The 18,244-nt window shown below is 43.0% G+C and overlaps 1 protein-coding gene across 1 annotated transcript in view; it reads left to right on the forward strand.

The window, feature by feature from the left end:
- lrfn5b (leucine rich repeat and fibronectin type III domain containing 5b) overlaps positions 1–9,099 on the forward strand; it is a 30,803-nt gene extending 21,704 nt beyond the window's left edge. Inside the window, exons 4-6 of the mRNA XM_008285471.1 lie at positions 2,123–2,456; positions 4,699–4,999; positions 7,424–9,099. Coding sequence (XP_008283693.1) covers positions 2,123–2,456; positions 4,699–4,999; positions 7,424–8,098 — 1,310 coding nt within the window. The 3' untranslated portion in view covers positions 8,099–9,099. The remainder of the gene's footprint in view (positions 1–2,122; positions 2,457–4,698; positions 5,000–7,423) is intronic.
- Positions 9,100–18,244: the final 9,145 nt, after the last annotated feature.

Consider the following 18,244-nt stretch of genomic DNA (forward strand, 5'->3'; position numbering starts at 1 on the left):
TAATAAGAGCTTGAAACTTAAGCTATAAATAAGTAAAAAGCACAAATCAGCATCTGTTACTGAGAAGCTAAATGATGAAAATGAGGAGATTTGAGAGCTGCTGAGTGTTCTTGCCTGAGCGAGCTCCACAGCTGAGGTCTCTGCCGGTGACACGAGCAGACTGCAGATACAGGCAGCACTCTGAGCGATTCGAGGCTTTAAAAACAAGCAATAAAACCTTAAAATAATTCCAAAACTCTCCCGTATTGTGAGGAGGGCACCGAGGTTTGCCGTAATGTGGCCGCCTCGCTGCTGTTTAAAAGCCCGGCGGCGGTGTTTGTATCAGCCGCAGACTTTGGATGTTTCTCCTGCTGCTACCAGAGTAAAGTGTGCAGCAACAGTCGAGTCTGGAGGAGATAAAAGCACGAGTGACCTTTTCTAAATCTGCAGGAGAAGGAAGCGACCTGATCTCTGGAGCAGTCAGAGACAAACACGGCTTTTATAAAAACACTGAAGTTTTGCACATCTTCACGTGACGGCAATGAGCAGACTCGATAAAACGTGTTAATCAGTGGAGTTTGTTAGCTGGGCCGGAGGTTTCTACCATTTCCAGTCTTTATGTTGAGCTAAGCTAACAGGCTAAAGGCTGCTGCTTCAGATTAAATTCACACAGAACGGAGGCAGAAATGGTGCAAAGACAAGAAAAAAATGCTGAGAACTGATGCAAAGACTGTTTCTGTCCAACCACACAATGTCTAGATTATTTAAATATATACTTACATTTTAAATATCTGTATAAATACACAAGAATTTGCTTAATTAACACATTGAGATGTTAATTGTAACAGAAAACAGCTTTCCTATAATAAAACTACCTCACAAATCATTTTGATTTCTACAAACTTGTTTCTCAAGCATAAGATTAATTGTGTTTTTAAATTTTTTGTGGTTTAACTACAACATAAATGTTATGTAACACATTTTACTTTAGTTGTTTTTGCCAATTAACCTTTAATTGATGAGTCCAGGACAACTCGTACTTGGACAAATTATAACTTTATTATTATCATTGATATTTAAAACACTGACACAGAAGTAATGTCTCATAACCTGAGATGTTCATAACCTACATTAGTGAGGAATTAATTTAGGATAAAGTGAGATAATCAGACAGATAATTAAAACACTGCTTTTTGTGTTACTTTATTTAAAATCATCTCTGCCCACTGTGGCGTCGTCCCTCAAAAATCTTTAACGTATTACAAAAAAAGCTTCATTTGTTTGTTCTAAATTATTGATGACGGTCAGTATAATAATGAAAATTAAAAGTGCTGCTTTTCTTCTGGACTGAGCTGTCCAATGTTTACTGGAAAAAATAATTCCATAAAAAGACAAAAAAAGCTATATTAATGATTAATTATAATATAATTAACAATAAATGTATTATTTTTACTTTATATTTAGAGTTACTGTGCTGTTTTTCTGTCCTTATTATACAAATTTCTTTTAAATGAAAGCAAATATCTTTAAAATTAACGGTATTTTTTGTTAATTACGGCATCACATGACATTTTTAATTAATTGGCGTTCACTTTGACATGAAAGAGTATTTTAATTCAACCATAAATTGCATTTAGAAAAATAAAAATGTTGGATATGGACATCATCTACAGTTTATATATTTATTTTATTTTATTTTATTTTTTACAGTTAACATGTAAATTAATACTTTGAGATTTTACTATTTATCTGTAATTTAACAAAACTGGAAAAATCTGTAAAATACCAGTAAATTGTCAAAAAATATACAGTTAAATACTGTCAAAAAACACATTTTTTTCATTGTTGTTTATGACTCAGCAGTGACCATTTTTCACAGATTTGAAGATTTTATATGTCACTTGTTTTTTGTTATTGATTATTGATTCTAATACTTTTAATTGATGAGCGTCAGTGTCTAATAAGGGCAGCATTCATTTAAAAATAAATAAATTGTACGTCAGATGTTTTTATCAACCTTCTTGTCCAACAAAACCTTTAAAGTGCTGTATTATTCCTATTCTAAGATGTGCTTTTTTGCTGTCATTTCATTGCCTGTGTGGTCCTGAGTGCTGCAGGAGAATCTAATCCGTTTGTGTTGCAGGTTCCTTCACCTGCGTGGCCTCCAACCCGGCCGGAGAGGCGCAGCAAACGGTGGATCTGGTCATCGCTAAGCTCCCTCACATCACCAACAACACCATCGCCGAGCAGGAACCCGACCCCGGCTCGTCGGACATCGCCACGGTGACCAAGACGGGGGCGGAGGCGGGAGTCGTCCCTCTGGGAAACGCCAAGACGAGCCAGGAGAAGAAAGTGGTGATCGCCGAGGCCACGTCCACGTCGGCGCTGGTCAAGTTCAACTTCCACAGGAGCATCCCGGGAATACGGATGTTCCAGATCCAGTACAACGGAACCTACGACGACTCTCTGGTGTACAGGTGAGCAGACGGAGGAGAGACGCTGCTTCAGGGTCGTGGTGGAGGAACGCTGTGGGGGGAGCGTTCACTAATAAGCCACCAAGGAGACGACAGGTTAACGAGACACGTCAAGCTGAAGCAAGTGTCAGCTGATGATAAATCAATCGAGTCCCTGTTTATTTATGCAGCAGGTTTCACACGTCAGGAATAAACTGAATGGATTTGAAGTGGGTGAACATGTTTTGTGTAAATCTGATTTCACTTTGACATGAAAGAGTCGTTTTTTTGGTAAATTCTTGCCAAAAAAAAGCAAAATTTAATGGATTCAGTGTTGAAAAGCGATAAAAGAGGAACACTGAACACCTTTTATGGGCACTGTGTAAATAAATGACTAATTGTAAAAACAAGATGAAGGCCGGATGATATAGCTGAGAAATTTATCTCAATAAAATACTTTCGTATTTATTTTAATCCATATTGAGAATTATTCATATTTATTTTTAATAAAGAACAGCTGAAAAAAAAGATTTAATTTGAATTTAATCATATTGGGCTGTTTATTAAGGTAATAATTTTGATATTAACTCTAAAAAATACAAATATATGAATAAATAACATTTAAAAAGGATAAAGGAACCTTGATATTAGGCGATAAGACGACAATCATTCACAGCAGCAATAAGACAATAGTTTGATAGTTAACCTTTTACAAACCTACAAAACTGCACGAACAAACCCCAAACATGCTCGTTCTCTGGCTCAAACTGTCTCTTTTCCTTATTTCTTTGATCATTTCGTCCTCCGTCGGGCGTCTGTGCAGGTCTCCCGTGGTGCAGCAGTCCGCCATCACCTCCGTCCAGGTCGCTAGAAACCTTAACTTCAGTGCGGCGGCTTTGTTTAGTCGCTACGCTTCTTTTTAAGTTTATTTGTTGCGTCTCATTGATATCAGATCATCTCAAAGTGGATTTCTACCTGCTTTCTTCATCTAACGTGGACCACAGTGGGATCAGTCCTGTATTATTTATCTATGCGGGTGCATCTATTTGTGTGTAACACTGAAGCTGCTTCTTTATCTTGATAAATAGTCGTTTTTTGTTTCTGCTGACTTTTACGAAAACTAGGTCATTAATAACGATCAACAGCTCTCTGCAGTCACTGAAATTAAACATTTTGCCGTGTTGCTCAGCTTTATTGCTTTTGTCTTTGGAATTAGTTAAAAGAAGTTTTCAGCTTTCCTCTTTTAAATTGCTTTTCAACTTGACTCAAGACCAATTTAATTTGTTTTTTTCTCTCCCAAAAATACTCTTTAACGTCAAAGTTATGTCAATTAATGAAAACTACAAACCATAAATTAAATAACTGCATAAGTGACTCATGTAATCCAACTTATTTCTCTGCACTTCACTTTTAAACCTGCAGCTCCAGTCGACTGATCGATCATTATTATTTTATGTATTCTGCTCGACGCTTTAATCCGGCAAACAAACTTTAAATCTAAACGCGTGCAAATAAACCGAATCCGATTTTAATCTCTTGATCCTTGTTTTACCTTCACGGCCTCCTTTGGATGCTTAAATCTCTTTGGATATTCAGTCATTAAGAAGTGGACCTGGCTGTCGACGCGATTATTTGCGGCGTCTATTAATCCTATCAGGGAGACAGACTAATGCACTGTGTCTGACTTCTTATTCTTTGACTCATAATCCTCCCCACCCTCCCTTCGCTGGAGAGTATCATTCACTCGGCGCAGAAGCTTGATAATGCTTAATCAACAAAATCAAAACAGAGTGTCAGCACTAAGCGACGGACTCGTAGGAAGATGAAAGAGCAGTCTTCCAGTGTTTCACAAAAAGCATGGAGCATGCCCGTCCGAGGAACACCGCACGCTTTCATCTCCGGCCCCTTTCGCTCCGTATTTACTGCTAATCGCTGTGATAGGATCGTTTCACTGATTTTTTTTCTTCATAAACGAAGTCACACATGGAGCTTCAGCAGAGGCCACCGAACTCCGGCGCTATAAAGAGTTGTAATCCTGATGTGGGGAACAAACGGAGGCCCCGCAGAAACCTTTTATCGCTCATGATGTTGGAGGGAATAAATCAAATGTCGCAAAAGATTAAACCTCGACAGATCTTAAATAGCCTCCTGAGAGATAAATGACTGTCATGTCATGTTGTCCCTACAAAAACAATAAGCCAGATAATCAGATTAGCTCCCCGTCTCCTTCCGTTAAACCTCCTCCGATGCGGCTCTCCTGTTGCAGGATGATTCCCCCGACCAGCAAGAACATCCTGGTGAACAACCTGGCGGCCGGGACGCACTACGACCTGTGCGTGCTGGCGATCTACGACGACCAGGTGACGGCGCTGACGGCCACCAGGGTCATCGGCTGCGTCCACTTCACCACCGAGCCGCAGTACCTCAGGTGCCACTTCATGCAGTCGCAGTTTCTCGGCGGCACCATCGTGGTCATCATCGGGGGGATCATCGTGGCCTCGGTGCTCGCCTTCATCATCTTCCTCATCGTGCGCTACCGGGTGTGCAACCAAGGGGAGGCAGATAAGGTGTGTCTTTGCTCTTTTTTTCTGTGCATTATTTCAAACATGGGCGTTGATAATAGACTGGATGTAAAAGATGGATGTAGCCTCTGGGTCTGAAAAGTATTTCCTCTAACAGCCAGCAGGGGGCGACTCCTCTAGTGCTAAAATATATAGCTCCTTTCAGACTTTTATGTTAATCCGCTGGCATCTAATAGAGCACCATTTTGCAGAAAAGTTGCAACGGAAACCATCTAGCAACTAGCATCTAGCAATGCAAGATCACAATTGTTGGTTTAGGAAAAGCTTTTTGCACGTTTGAGCACCAATGTTGGTCCAAAAACATCCACAGAAAGCTGTGAAATCATTAAACACGTTTTACAGACTGTTTGCGCCACAATTTAGCATCTATTCCAAACAGAAATGTCCATAAAAATAGTAAATCCAGTCTGTAATCCAGGTTTTGACCAACAGGAGCTGAAGTTTAGTTTGTTGCTTCCAGCTGTTGAGGAGTCTTTCCTCTGAGTTTTTTTTAAATACAGCAGCAGGATTCATGTAAGCCAACATGCTTTTCTGGCCGTTCTGACCCACAGTCCTCTGTGCGGTAACTTCCACTTGTGTATGTGGTTTAGGGAAAGCTTTTTGCACAATTGAGCACCAACATTCATCCAAAAACAGAGCTGCAAAATCATTAAACACGCAACTTTTTATGAAGTTTTTGCTCTATTTTAAACCAAAATATCCATACAAATAAAACTTTACTGCCTTTAAAACAGTCTGTAACAGATCCGATTACTTAAACTCACCAATAATAAACGTAATCCAGGTTTTGAAAAACAGAAGCTGAAGTTTAGTTTGTTGCTTCCAGCTACTTAGGAGTCTTTCCTCTGAGTTTATTAAATATCTGCAGCAACAAACAGCAGCAGGATTCATGTAAGCCGACATGTTTTTCTGACAATTGTGACCCACAATCCTCTGTGCAGTTACTTCCAGTTGTGTAGGTGGTTTAGGGAAAGCTTTCTGCACGATTGAACACCAACGTTCATCCAAAAAGAGAGCTGCAAAATCATTAAACATGCAACCTGTTATAAAGCTTTTGCTCTATTTCAAACTAAAATGTCCATAAAAATAAAACTTTAAGACAGATTCTGTAACGGATCTGATTAATAAATGTAATCCAGGTTTTGTCTAACATGAGCCAAAGTTCAGCTTGCTGCTTCCAGCTGTTTAGGAGCCTTTCCTCTGAGTTTATTAAATGTTTGCTGCATTAAACAGCAGCAGGATCCATATGAGAGTCTCCAACAGCAGTCATTTTAATCCACAACATGGAGGCAGGATGGATCAGGATCTAACAACCATGCTGTATGGTACACCAGAACAACATTTAGTATGTTCCAGTACATAGTATGCCAAACGCAGCGTTCCAAACATACCAGGATGTCTTACTTTTATCCAATCAGATTTTAAAAGTATGCAGCCGGCGTTCTGTTCTGGCTGTTCTTCTGCACAGGTACATCACATACATAGTGGACAGATGGCAGCTCATTTCACACCACAGACGGTAAAAGCTTAAAGGCGAAACATTATGACAGAGTAGTATGTCCCCTGATGCATGCATCCTGCATGAAGCCGTACGTACTCTGTAAGGGCAGCTGCTGAAGGTAAAAAAATCAGAAGTACGAGTTCTGGAGCGCAGCCACACAGTCTCAGTTTATCAGCTGCGGGTAAATCATTTGTTTCATAGCCGCCGCCGTCCTCAGGTGGAGTCCTGAGCTCCATCGCAGCTGTCGGGATATTAATAATATAAATAAATTAGGCTGTTAGTTATTTGGACAGTTTGATAGGCTGCTATTAGTTTAGATTTTGTCTTTTGTTTGTTAATGCATTATTATGTGCTATGTATCAGTTGATGAACTGTTTAATGTATGACAAATGTTGTACCGTGTGTCTCTGTCACGGTGTGAAGCTCTGAGAAACATTGAAGTGACCTATATCTGAACGACAGAGTACGTCAGGTTAACAGATTGATGACGGAGCAGAGTTAAATAGTCTATGTCTGAAAAGGCCTACGAGAGAATGAATCTACTTCTCATCTGATCTGTTACCTCAGTAAATAATAACTTTCTAATGAGTTTATGGTCTCAATTGATAGTTTCGAGTCTCGTTCTAGTCAGTATGATGTTAATTTTCAGAGACTTCGAGTAAAGCAGCCTGTACTTTAGTTTGGGGCTACCGTTTGACTGACAGATCCTCTAGAACTCAGTTAGTTTCACTCCTGACTTGCCATCTTCAGTTTCAAGGACCAAGATGGCGAGTCTCCAAAACGTGAACCCGTGGGAGACGTCACGGTTGCTACGTCCATCTTTTACATACAGTCTGTGGTGTGGAAAGACGTAGATGTATCTGCTTTCATTCCCCCTCTCCCCTTGTGCTTGTCTCCTGTCATGTCAGGCACTAGAGATGGGGGATATCCGCTCGCTGAGCAGTGATGGACAGCTACAAGGCTGCGGGATTCCCAAGTCCCTCTCTAAGCAGGTTCTGCGTCCGGAGAAGAATGACAAGGATTGTCTCCGAGTGTCCCTGCCGCCTCCGGAGCCGACGAAGCAGCGACCGCCCGTCGCCGTGGCCTCCACGAAGCCCTCCGTCCCCGACTGCACCGTCTCCACCTCGGCCGGCAGTCACAGCTGGCACCCGGCCTCCCCCGGCGCCCCGAGGCCCAAACGCTTGGAGTCTCGTCGAGCCGAAGCGCAGGTCGACGTCGAGCTCGACAACATGAACCGGAATAACTCGTCTGAGGTCAAAATGGCCATCGCCATCGCCCTCACCGTACCCGGCCAGCCCACCAAATGGACTGCGGTTCCCAGAGGCCCGCGGCCACAGCAAGCCGCTCGGCACTACATGACTGTGCCTGCAGGGGCGGCCAGGGTGAACCGCAGGCACTCTCTAAACGCAGACTCATACAGGGAGCGCTGCTACGTGGCCTACCCCAAAACCGGCGCCAGCCTGCGGTCCAAACGCAGCCTGTCGATGAGCGGCGAGCTGCCGCAGCTCGAGGGCTCGACAAACATTCACCGGGCCAGAGACAAGCTCTCCAGGTCCGAGTGGCTTCTGGAGAGCACTTTATGATTTCAAGTTCTGCGTGGTCTTGTTTTCCTTGGATTGGATTTGCGGCCCGTCGCGGAGCAGGCAGGGATTTTATGCCTTGTTTTCGAGCTTTGGTGCTCTTTATGGAGGAACCTGTAAAAGCTTCTCCGGTGTATCTGGGGGAAGGCAGGCTCACAGGGTTACGGGAAATGTTTCACATTTGTTTTCTACCTTATAACCTATCAAAGTCTTCTTTATAACGACGTTTGATCAAACTTTGAAAGGCACAACGATGTATAAACCAAGTTCATGTACAAAAATGTTTAGTTGTGTGAGATACTGTATATCTCAGTACAACCTAAGTGTTCATGTGGTATTGAATGCAGTAACCTGGACATACTGTATTATAACAAAGAAAACATCACGCAGGGGATGAGGTTATTATACTCGCAGTCTCATTGCCTGTTACTTAAAGTGATACAATCTCTGTAGACTCCGAACACGATTCTTGTCTCCAGCGCTACAGACAGACGGTGACATGTCTTAATTACCTTGGCGATGGTTTGGAGAGATTACGAATGTGCTTTACATCCCAGAGGTGTAGGAACAGAATGTAGGAGACAGACGCTGCTCCGTGGTTTCATGCCGACGCTCCCAGACACAGCACAATGCAGCATTTTTTTCGTGGCACAGCCTAATACTGCCCTCCGGTTTGAATCGATACATTTTTATCACATAATTACATAAAGACTCAGCTCTGATAGGATTCCTGTCGTGACCGATTTGAGTGACAATTGCAGCGAGCGGGCGACGGCGTGACAGGTGCACGAAGTAATCAGATATCACGTGTGAGCGGGAACACGGTTCATTTCCATATTTTTTACTTACTGACGTTATCATGTCACGCCGATGACAACCATTGTAAATTAACTTGTCGATGTAAGAGAAACGATAATCACAAGAATGGGAGGACGTCCGCTCTTGATTTTGCTGTTGTTTCTGTTTGATGTTTACCAGTATAAATAAACCAGTGATAAAAGGGACGCACTCAGATTTATCTCATTTCCAAGCTCGCCTTGTGTGTTTTCCCCCCACATCGCAATTAGAGAGGAGCCCTCTCTGCTCCGCGCCGCACTGTAATGTTGTCTCACAACAAAACAAAAGCTGCATCCTCTTACTTCAGCCAGCCCGAGTGGTAATGAATTTGGGGTTTCAGCCGTCTTGCAGCAACATAATTCCCCCCTTTTTCTCTGCAAGTGGTGGACCTCTGACAGATCCCTGCCCTGGGCCCTTGTGTTTGTTCAAAGAGAAGGAGGGAAGCGGATGATGAAAAGAGGCCATGCTAGTCACCGGGGACGACTCTCAGCCTGCACATCTCCGCACAACTCGTATGACAGCGGCTCGAATGTGCCACTGCAGAAACCTGCCGCAGGAGAGGTTAAACACGACCTCCGCAGTGGGAACCCGTGCACGACTAATTCCACGGCTACGGTAACGTCCGCCCGAGAGCAGCGCTGACATGATATGCATTATCCGCCGGAATACGAGCTCTGATTCACTGTGTATTTTGGTGCCTGATTGATTTTTACACACAACATGCACTGGTTTGCTTCTCGCAGCGGGAAACCTCGAGGGATGCAGCACGTTGGGCTGAGAAAATATGCGATGATGAGCTGCACATACAGTACGCAAGACGTGAATTAATTGCTGTCACGTAAACAGGCTGCATGCAGCCACTTTTATTCATTATTTCTCGCTCATTATGGGTGATTAAAATGCTGAGGAGCTTGGCCCGAACCTTGGTTGAGTCTTCGGCGAGAGCCAGAGGTGTATGTTAATAATAGATGCATTCTGGAGGGAGAGAGGGGAGGAGAGATGGAAGGGTTTTGTGAAACAAATACATGGAGAAGGGTGGGAGGCAGAGAGGCAGGGGTGAGGATGGAAGAAATGGAGAGGCAGACTGAGAGGTGCAGAGAAGAAAGCGAGACGAGGGAAGAGGGCACCGGGAGCTGAGCGAACGGAGGAATGTAGAGCAGAACAGAACGAGGAGAGCATGAGACAGAGAAAAGAGCAGCCTTTGTAAAGCAGCCATGCAGCCTCTGGCTCTTCGGTATTCAGTGCACCTTCACAGAGACGGTGCAGGCAGGAGGCGGGTGAGGCAGGAGGGGGAGAGTGTGGGTGACGGACCTCGGCTGGAGGTCTGGCAACAAGCAGAGCAGAGCGGGTCCCGCGGCCAGAACAGAACCACACGTTCCCCTTCACGGACCTGCACGAGCCTGACCTGCCTCCCAAACCCCCATAATGTGCTTCCTGGCCCCTGTCTGGTCCCGTCGCCACACTTTGACCCACCCTCTCCCGCGCCAGTCTTCTGCTGACTCACTCCCCTCCACTGCAGGAGTCCTGCCATGCTCCTGAACAGCCCTCCAACCCTCAGCATCCACCCACCACCCGCTGTCAGTCTCACCGAGTCTGTCCTGCTGCCTACAAACAGAGCCATCCCTCCTCGGGCTGCAGCCATACTCATCTGTGTTCACTTTAAAACGCATAACTTTAAACAGAGCCAGACAGCTTTGATGAGGATGGTCAGGCTGGGACCGTGACTCACACTGGGGCGGCACAGAAACTGATGTCTTGGTTATGTTTTTTTTATTTTTTTTTTTCTGCATGAAAAATCTCTGGTGGCCTAATAGGCAATTTGTCCGGCCACTTACTTTTATTATTTGCTCATGCAGGCAGGAAGAAATGTGGGAAAACACCACGAGGACTCGTAACCCTCAATTAATTAAACAACAACATAAAAACCTGGAACTGCTGCTCCAAGTTATGCTTGTTTAATTGTTGCTATTGCAATTTAAATTGCATCAGGGTCAGAACATTACACCGTTTAGCTGTTTGGTGGCTAAACCTTAGCTTAAGGTGGCCACCTCTTTGGCTGCACCCCTGCATTTAGGGGCACCTATGGGCGTAAATGCAGGGGTGCAGCAAAGGAGGTGGCCAATTTACTTGATTTTACATACTCAGAATAAGACAGAATTTTCCTCTGTTTCTTAATTAATAATCACTTGTTAAGGGAAGACGCACCGTTCACATCAGACTGTCAACATATTTGCCGACTGCAGTCACTTCATCACGTCCAAATACCAGATTTTCAGCTGTTACCCCAACTTAATTTCTTCATGCTAATTTGCTAATAATAATTTAGTGATATTACTTAACTTTAAAGCAGTTTCATTATGTTTCTGGTTGGGTTTGTAATTCTGAGTAATTTCTTAACCAAATGCATGATGTTGTTCCATGTTTTGGAAATACAAAATCACAAATGACAAGAAAAAAAACAAGATTTATAGGGTTCAAAAGAAATAGTCAAGACTTTTTAACAAAAAAATCTGTATATTTACCCTTGAAACTTAGCAGAGCATGTAAATACTTCATCAGCAGCAGTGGACTCGAGCACACATGCGTAATTGAAACAGCGGATTCACAACTAAAGTGTCATAAATTCTGCATTAAATGAAATTAATCCTCAATACATGAAGCGTAGCCTTGCGTTAACAGTTTTCTCAGTTGAAATATCTTTCGAGTGGATTAAGAAGAGCAAAGAGAATTTTTAAACCCAGAATAAACTGTTGTCAAGATAAATTCTGAAGCTTAGAGGAGCTGAGATTCTTGCTGTTCCTCTCAAAAGGCTCGTGTACATGAAGGTGAAACCCCAAAGTATCAGAACCACTGGGCTACTCTTAACTAAACTACAGCTGAAATTTTACTTCTAATCCAAATTGTAGAGCAAGTTTAGGGACTTCCTGAAAGTACGTAGAAATGCTGCATCTTCTCATTTTGAAGGACAGATGTGTTCCTTGTGTACAAGCTTGTGCCAGATTTAATACGGAGTCCTGTTTAACGTGTCCACATGGAATTGTTTTTTAAAAAATACTATAAGACACAGTTAGCGAAATAAGCAGCTAGCACCACGGCTTTGTGTTGATGACAGTCTTAAAAACAAACATTCAGACTTCAAGGGTCCAACAAACCTAAAGAACCAGTTGCAGAGTGGTGCTTTTTTTTTCCTGCACTGTAAAAAATCAAATTTTAAAAAATAAAAAAAGAAGAAAATCTGGCAGCAAGCATGCCAGAAAAAGGCTGTTTGAATACTGCAAAAATAAAAAATAAAAATCTGGCAATTGTTGATTTAAATACAATCTAAAAACAGTGAAATTTTACAGTCAAACATTGCAAAAGAATGAATTACTGTATATAGTAAAACATCATGTCCAGTTTTAGCCTTTTATTTTGTTTTTTTACAACATGTAAAATCGTACCTTTTTGCTGTTATTGTCCTAAATGCTATCTGTAGTTTAACAAAGCAGGAAACATTTGTAAAGCAGTACATTGCTTAAAAAATTACAGTTAAAATTATTATTATTATTTTACAGCGTATTATTATTTGTCTTCAGAATTGGTTTCCAGTTTTGACATGTTTGTCTGAATTACTCCAAATCTTCTGGGTGAGCTGTGTGCTCGAGCTGCAGGGAAGAGGTTAATAATCTATTATTATTATAGCTTAGCAGTTTAAAAGGCAGGTAGAGGATCATTTTCATAGAAAAACCTTCTAAATGTGCAACTTTGACATGCAGAGATGTGTTTTTTGGGGGTTTAATTAAAGAACATTGAGGGAATTTAAGCAACAGAGTCGTAGTTTGAATGCAGCTGAAATATTTTATCATTGTTTCCCTCTCTCTTCTACCGCAGTTAAATTCATGTCTTCTTGTACTGCTGCTGTTTTATATGACTTGATTCTGACAGGAGGAGCTGCTTTATGGAGCTTCTTAAACCAACGTGGCCTCTGATGCCACAATTGCCGCTCTTAACGACAGTCACGTTGCCGCGGGTGGAAATCACATCGAAGCACTGATGTATGCAATTTGTGGTCAATTGTCTTATTTAAAGAGATCAACAAACCGAAGAGCCTATTAGAGTCACAGTCAGACAGGAACGGGGATGCTTAATTGAAGAGAACGGAGGTCCTTCAACAAGTGCGTTAGCACCTTTTCCTCTGCTGCTTCATTATCTCTGCACAGCAGGCAGCGCTGGTCAGAGTCACACAGGACACACCGGTTCCCTGGAAAGCATAATTCCTGGAGTACATGCAGAGAAAGCCTGAGGCCAGACAGCAACCACAACACTACCGATACCCTTATATATGGAGGGGGGTGGGCACCGAGAAGGAGAGGTGGCACTTTGTGGAATATGCATCGGCAATTCCAACGAGTATGCATTATTGAGAGGAGTAAATGGGTCCAGAATGAACATCATGGCTCATTAATAGTGAATGTGATTACCGTTTCTGGGAAAACAGCAGTCTGGGCACGAGGGGGGATAATTGAAATGGTCAAATCTAAACTAAAGACTTCCTTGTTTACTCAGCACCAACTGTTACCGTCCAGTCAAACTCGAGTGACGGAGAAGGGGTTTGGACTCGTTCGTCTTTCGTGATCCCGGTGTTTCGAGTCAACCGCGCCTCAATTACCGATGGGATTCTGACAAAGCCGGGGGAGAAAATGAGCGAGCGTTTTTGAAATCCCATCAGGCGGCGGAGGAGCCGGCCGAGCGAAGGTCACCCGCCGGGGGTTGCCGACTGAGTGGCTTCCGCTGTTTGACACACAGACTCGGTAAAGCGACACGGCGTCGCCACCGGATTCGGTTTGACGTGAACCAAGATTATCGCGTCGCCCCCCCCGAGGGGTTCCCACGCTGAACGAACAGATGCTTCCCTCTTCTTCCTCTCCCTTCCCCTCCTTCGGTTACATATGCTCCGGGGTGATGGACGACAAAGAGGCTGGCTGCAGTTTACGCCAGACATACCAGGCACCATTAGGAACCATTTTCTGCCCATTTGCCTGATAGCTGCTATCTCTTATAGAAGTGATTTGCTCTCCTCCTCTGCACTGTGCGTCCCCAATGATGGATCCCTCATCGATTTGCAAGATCGCTAAGAGAACAGTGCAGCAGCCGAGCAGATGTGCCAGTCAGCCCTCAACTATCTATCAGGCCGCGGTGAAGGGGGGGGGACAGTTTAAGCTTCTTTAAGGATCCTATTCACACTGACTTACTAAAAGTGCTTATGCTAATCTTGTTATCGCTTCAGGCTTCTGGTAATAGAGGATGGGGAGCTGTCGGGAGGTCGTGGGCCACATTATTTTGACGTCGAGTCGTCCCAAACATTTACATGTTCCTGCGTGGTTGACTCGGATCCTGGCGAATAATTCCTCCATCCTCTCACAGAAGTCTGCATGGCTTTAGGCCTCGCACAAACGGCTCACGCTAGGATTATGAATCGACTGTGTTTCTCTGTGCTAATCTTATTTATTGCTCAGAGTGATCTCATTTAAGTGTGCTTGTTAAGTTGAGATATCAAAACCGTGGCGTCACATTTAACATGAATTTCACGCTAATTGGGCGCATAAATCGTACACGCCGGAACACACGGGGACGGACGCGGCGGGAAGGAACGCCGCAGCCGCCCCACAGCCATTGTTTGATCAGCTGTCATCGGTGACGGGACGGAGCCACGGCTGGTGAAATGGAGAATGTCAGATAGCTCTTCATAAACAAGTCTTTAAAGGTCCTTTTGATCTGACTGTGACCACATTCGGGATGTAGAGCGAACGCAGACGCACGCTCGGCGGGTTTGAAACGTAGGTGCAGCGGCTCTTTTGAAGAGCGAGAACGTGACGAGGATGTTGAATCGAAGCGTTAATGACATACAGGTTGATGCCTGATTGACACGTGGTCCCTGATGGCGGCGACACTGCGGCTACAGCATCACCAGTATGTTTATTTATGTCACAAGTCCTGCTGCATTTACACCGAGCATGAACCCAATTTACTGCAGGGTGGTGCAGTTGGTAGCACTGTTGCCTCGCAGCAAGAAGGTCGCCGGTTCGCGTCCCGGTGGGGGCACCGGAATCTTTCTGCGTGGAGTCTCCATGTTCTCCCTGTGCAGCGTGGGTTCTCTCCGGGTTCTCCGGCTTCCTCCCACAAGGTCCAAAAACATGTTGAGGTTAATTGGTGATTCTAAATTGTCCGTAGGTGTGAATGTGAGTGTGCTTGGTTGTCTGTCTCTAAGTGTAGCCCTGTGATAGACTGGTTACCTGTCCAGGTGAACCTGCCTTCACCCTGAGTCAGCTGGGATAGACTCCAGCCCCCCATGACCCTGGTGAGGATTAAGCGGTGTATAGATGATGGATGGATGGATGGATGAACCCAATTTACTTTACAACTCTGGTAAACCATTTGAAAGTGACGATGCAGACACAAAGCAGAAACCTGCTGGGCTGAAAAACGAAGCCCACGCACATGAAACATAAACTGCAGTTCCTCGAATGTCCACTTGATGCTGCCTCAGAAAGTGAGTCAACCCTCATAGACCTCCATGTTAAAATGTCCAACTTTACAGCATGAAAAAAACATGTTTACAGCCTGAAACTAAAACAATGCTGGTCTCTATGGCTAATCACACTATTCATGACAACAGTCCAGATGGAGGATTTTTATACAACTCACCTGTTCAGATTGTATTAAGGCTTGAAGTTATGACTCATTAAGAGTTTGGCAGCTTTGATATCAGGTGGTTACCATCACAGGGCGTCTCAACTCCACTCATGTTAAATGTCTTTAGCCTTCTACATCTGCAGGACATAAACTTTGGTCCAAAATTTGTGACCACGTTGCATATTTGCACAACAAGCTGCTAAAAAGTGGTGCTTAAAAAAACCCTTTGGTACGAGGAGAGACTATACAAGGAGATTCTCCACCTACAAATTCATAATCAATCATGAACGTAGCTGCAATTAAAGTAGTCGCTGCAGGACTTTGGAGGTGCTTTGATTTGATTTTCCATTAACGGAGCCTGAACACAGCAGGAAGTCCTAATTTCTCCAGATCATGTCAGCCCAACGTGCTCGACACGACTCAGGAATATTTACATAAACATGTAATCTATTACCAGCTGGTACGTATGTTTTTCTGTGTTTAATATGACGGTGAATGCCACAATGCATGTATCTTGTAGTACGAACAGAATCACGTGCAAATCAGATTTATCGCCCAGCGCACATGACAAGCTTAAATTGGTTCTTAGGAGGCAAGAACTGCCAAAACGCTGACGACTGCAGTAACCGCACTACGTCCACAATTCCACACAAACATATTTAGTTTGCAAATATGGTCCGATTTTTACTTCTTTTAAATAATAATAATAATAATTGGACGCAACATCCGGCAGAGTGCAGAAGGTTAGCATCGTCTTCACGAACATGAATAACAGAAAAGTCAAACTAGTGAAAGCTTCACAAACGTGGAATTAAATTAGGATTCAACACAAACGATTAAAGTCTCACTTTATGGAATGATTTAATAATAATCATCTGTGTTGGCATCATAGGTTGTATAATACCCATCACTGTACTGGCATGTCCCTGCTTTTATCACATAGGAACCAAAGTTATTAAGCCACATGGTTCATATTAAATAAAATAACAAAGTCAATCCAAACCTCAGAGATTTTATCATGTTCGAAAGCCAAAAGCCCAACAGTATGAGCTCAGCAAACAGCCACGAGCCCAGCAGGCGTGAATGGCCACGTGATACATGTTTTCAGGGATGTTAGCAATTAATCGATTAGTTGTCAGTTATAAATACATTACAGATCGTTTTAACAATCCATTAAACTCACAAATGTAAGTATTTTCTGTTTTCTTTCCTTCTCTGTGACTATAAACTGAACATCTTCGGTTTGTGGACCAAACAAGACATTTAACCTCAAAACACTTTTTGACATTTTTCACCGTTTTCCGACATTTTATGGATCCAACGACTGATCGAGAGACTAATCAACGGATTAGTCGACAGTGAAACAACCCCAGTTAGTATTTAGTACGCTCAGAAATGATTCCAGAACTATTAGAAATTCTTGTCTTATTGATGATCATTTTTTAAATTTTAAAACGAAAACACTTGGGGTGTGGGTGTAGCCTGAGGCAGATGGGAGACAGAAAATAACTGAAATTATAATACTAGTTTAGAATACAGCACGAGACAGAACTGGGCTCACACAATCTGGACGAACTGAACACCAGCAAAGGAGAAGCAACGCTGTGAAGATCTTTCCGCGGCCGCGACGAGAATACTGAGCAAACTCGGAGCTATTGAAAGCAGCCGAACAGAGAATAGACAGACGAGCTGCAGGTTATCTGGGGACGGTGAGCCACCAGAAAAAGACACCGACAGTGTGAACGATCAGAATCTGCCCGTTGACGCTGTGGACACAAATTTGGCAGCGCGAAGAAAACAGACTCACAACAGTGAGAGTCGGTCTGCCAAGAAAAGGAGGTAGAAAAAGAACAATTTTACTCTCAGTGTGTATAAACACAAAAGATCTTTTTTTTCTTATTCACCAAAATAAACTCAAACTAACACTCAGACTAAAAACACTCACATTGGAATATATTATGCACAAGTGCTGCAACAAACTATTGTTTTTATTTATGATAATGCAAACTGTTGAAGGTAAACACAGCGTTGAACAACAGCAAACTGCTTCCTATCAGTGTTTTTACATAATACCGCTTTAAAAATGTAAAAACACTACATTTGCTGTTCATGATTAGATTTGTGTTGCGGATGAACCAATACAAAGGCAGTATGCTGGTAGAGGTAGTTTAACAAACTTAGAAAACCACTAGATAGAGTTTTAATCATTTAGTTTTCCAACTAACTTTCCTCTTAAATCTCATTATCCAGCCCAGATCTGACAGGTCGAGCTCATTTACGGACACACCGATTGAAACTCAAGAACAATTAAAGCAGCATTAAATGACTTTAACAATCAGTCAACATCGCAGAGAGCTTAAAAGATTTAGTTTGTGCCTTTTTTTTTCTTCTTGATTGAGGCAACACACAAACTTCAAAACATTACCAGGAGCTGGAGTTTTGCTCCAGCTGTTTAGGAGAGTTTCCTCTGAGTTAATGAAACACCTGCAGCATCAGGATCCATACGAGCATCTCAACAAACAAGACAGCTGTTGCATTTACACAGAACACTTCATTATTATTTCTAGTTAGAAATGATCCCTGGCGTGGGGACAGGATGGATCACGACCCAACATTACCTGTAACAGGTGAGCCGTAACA

This window comes from Stegastes partitus, unplaced genomic scaffold, assembly GCF_000690725.1.
Source record: "Stegastes partitus isolate 25-593 unplaced genomic scaffold, Stegastes_partitus-1.0.2 Scaffold403, whole genome shotgun sequence".
Classification (NCBI taxonomy): domain Eukaryota; kingdom Metazoa; phylum Chordata; class Actinopteri; family Pomacentridae; genus Stegastes; species Stegastes partitus.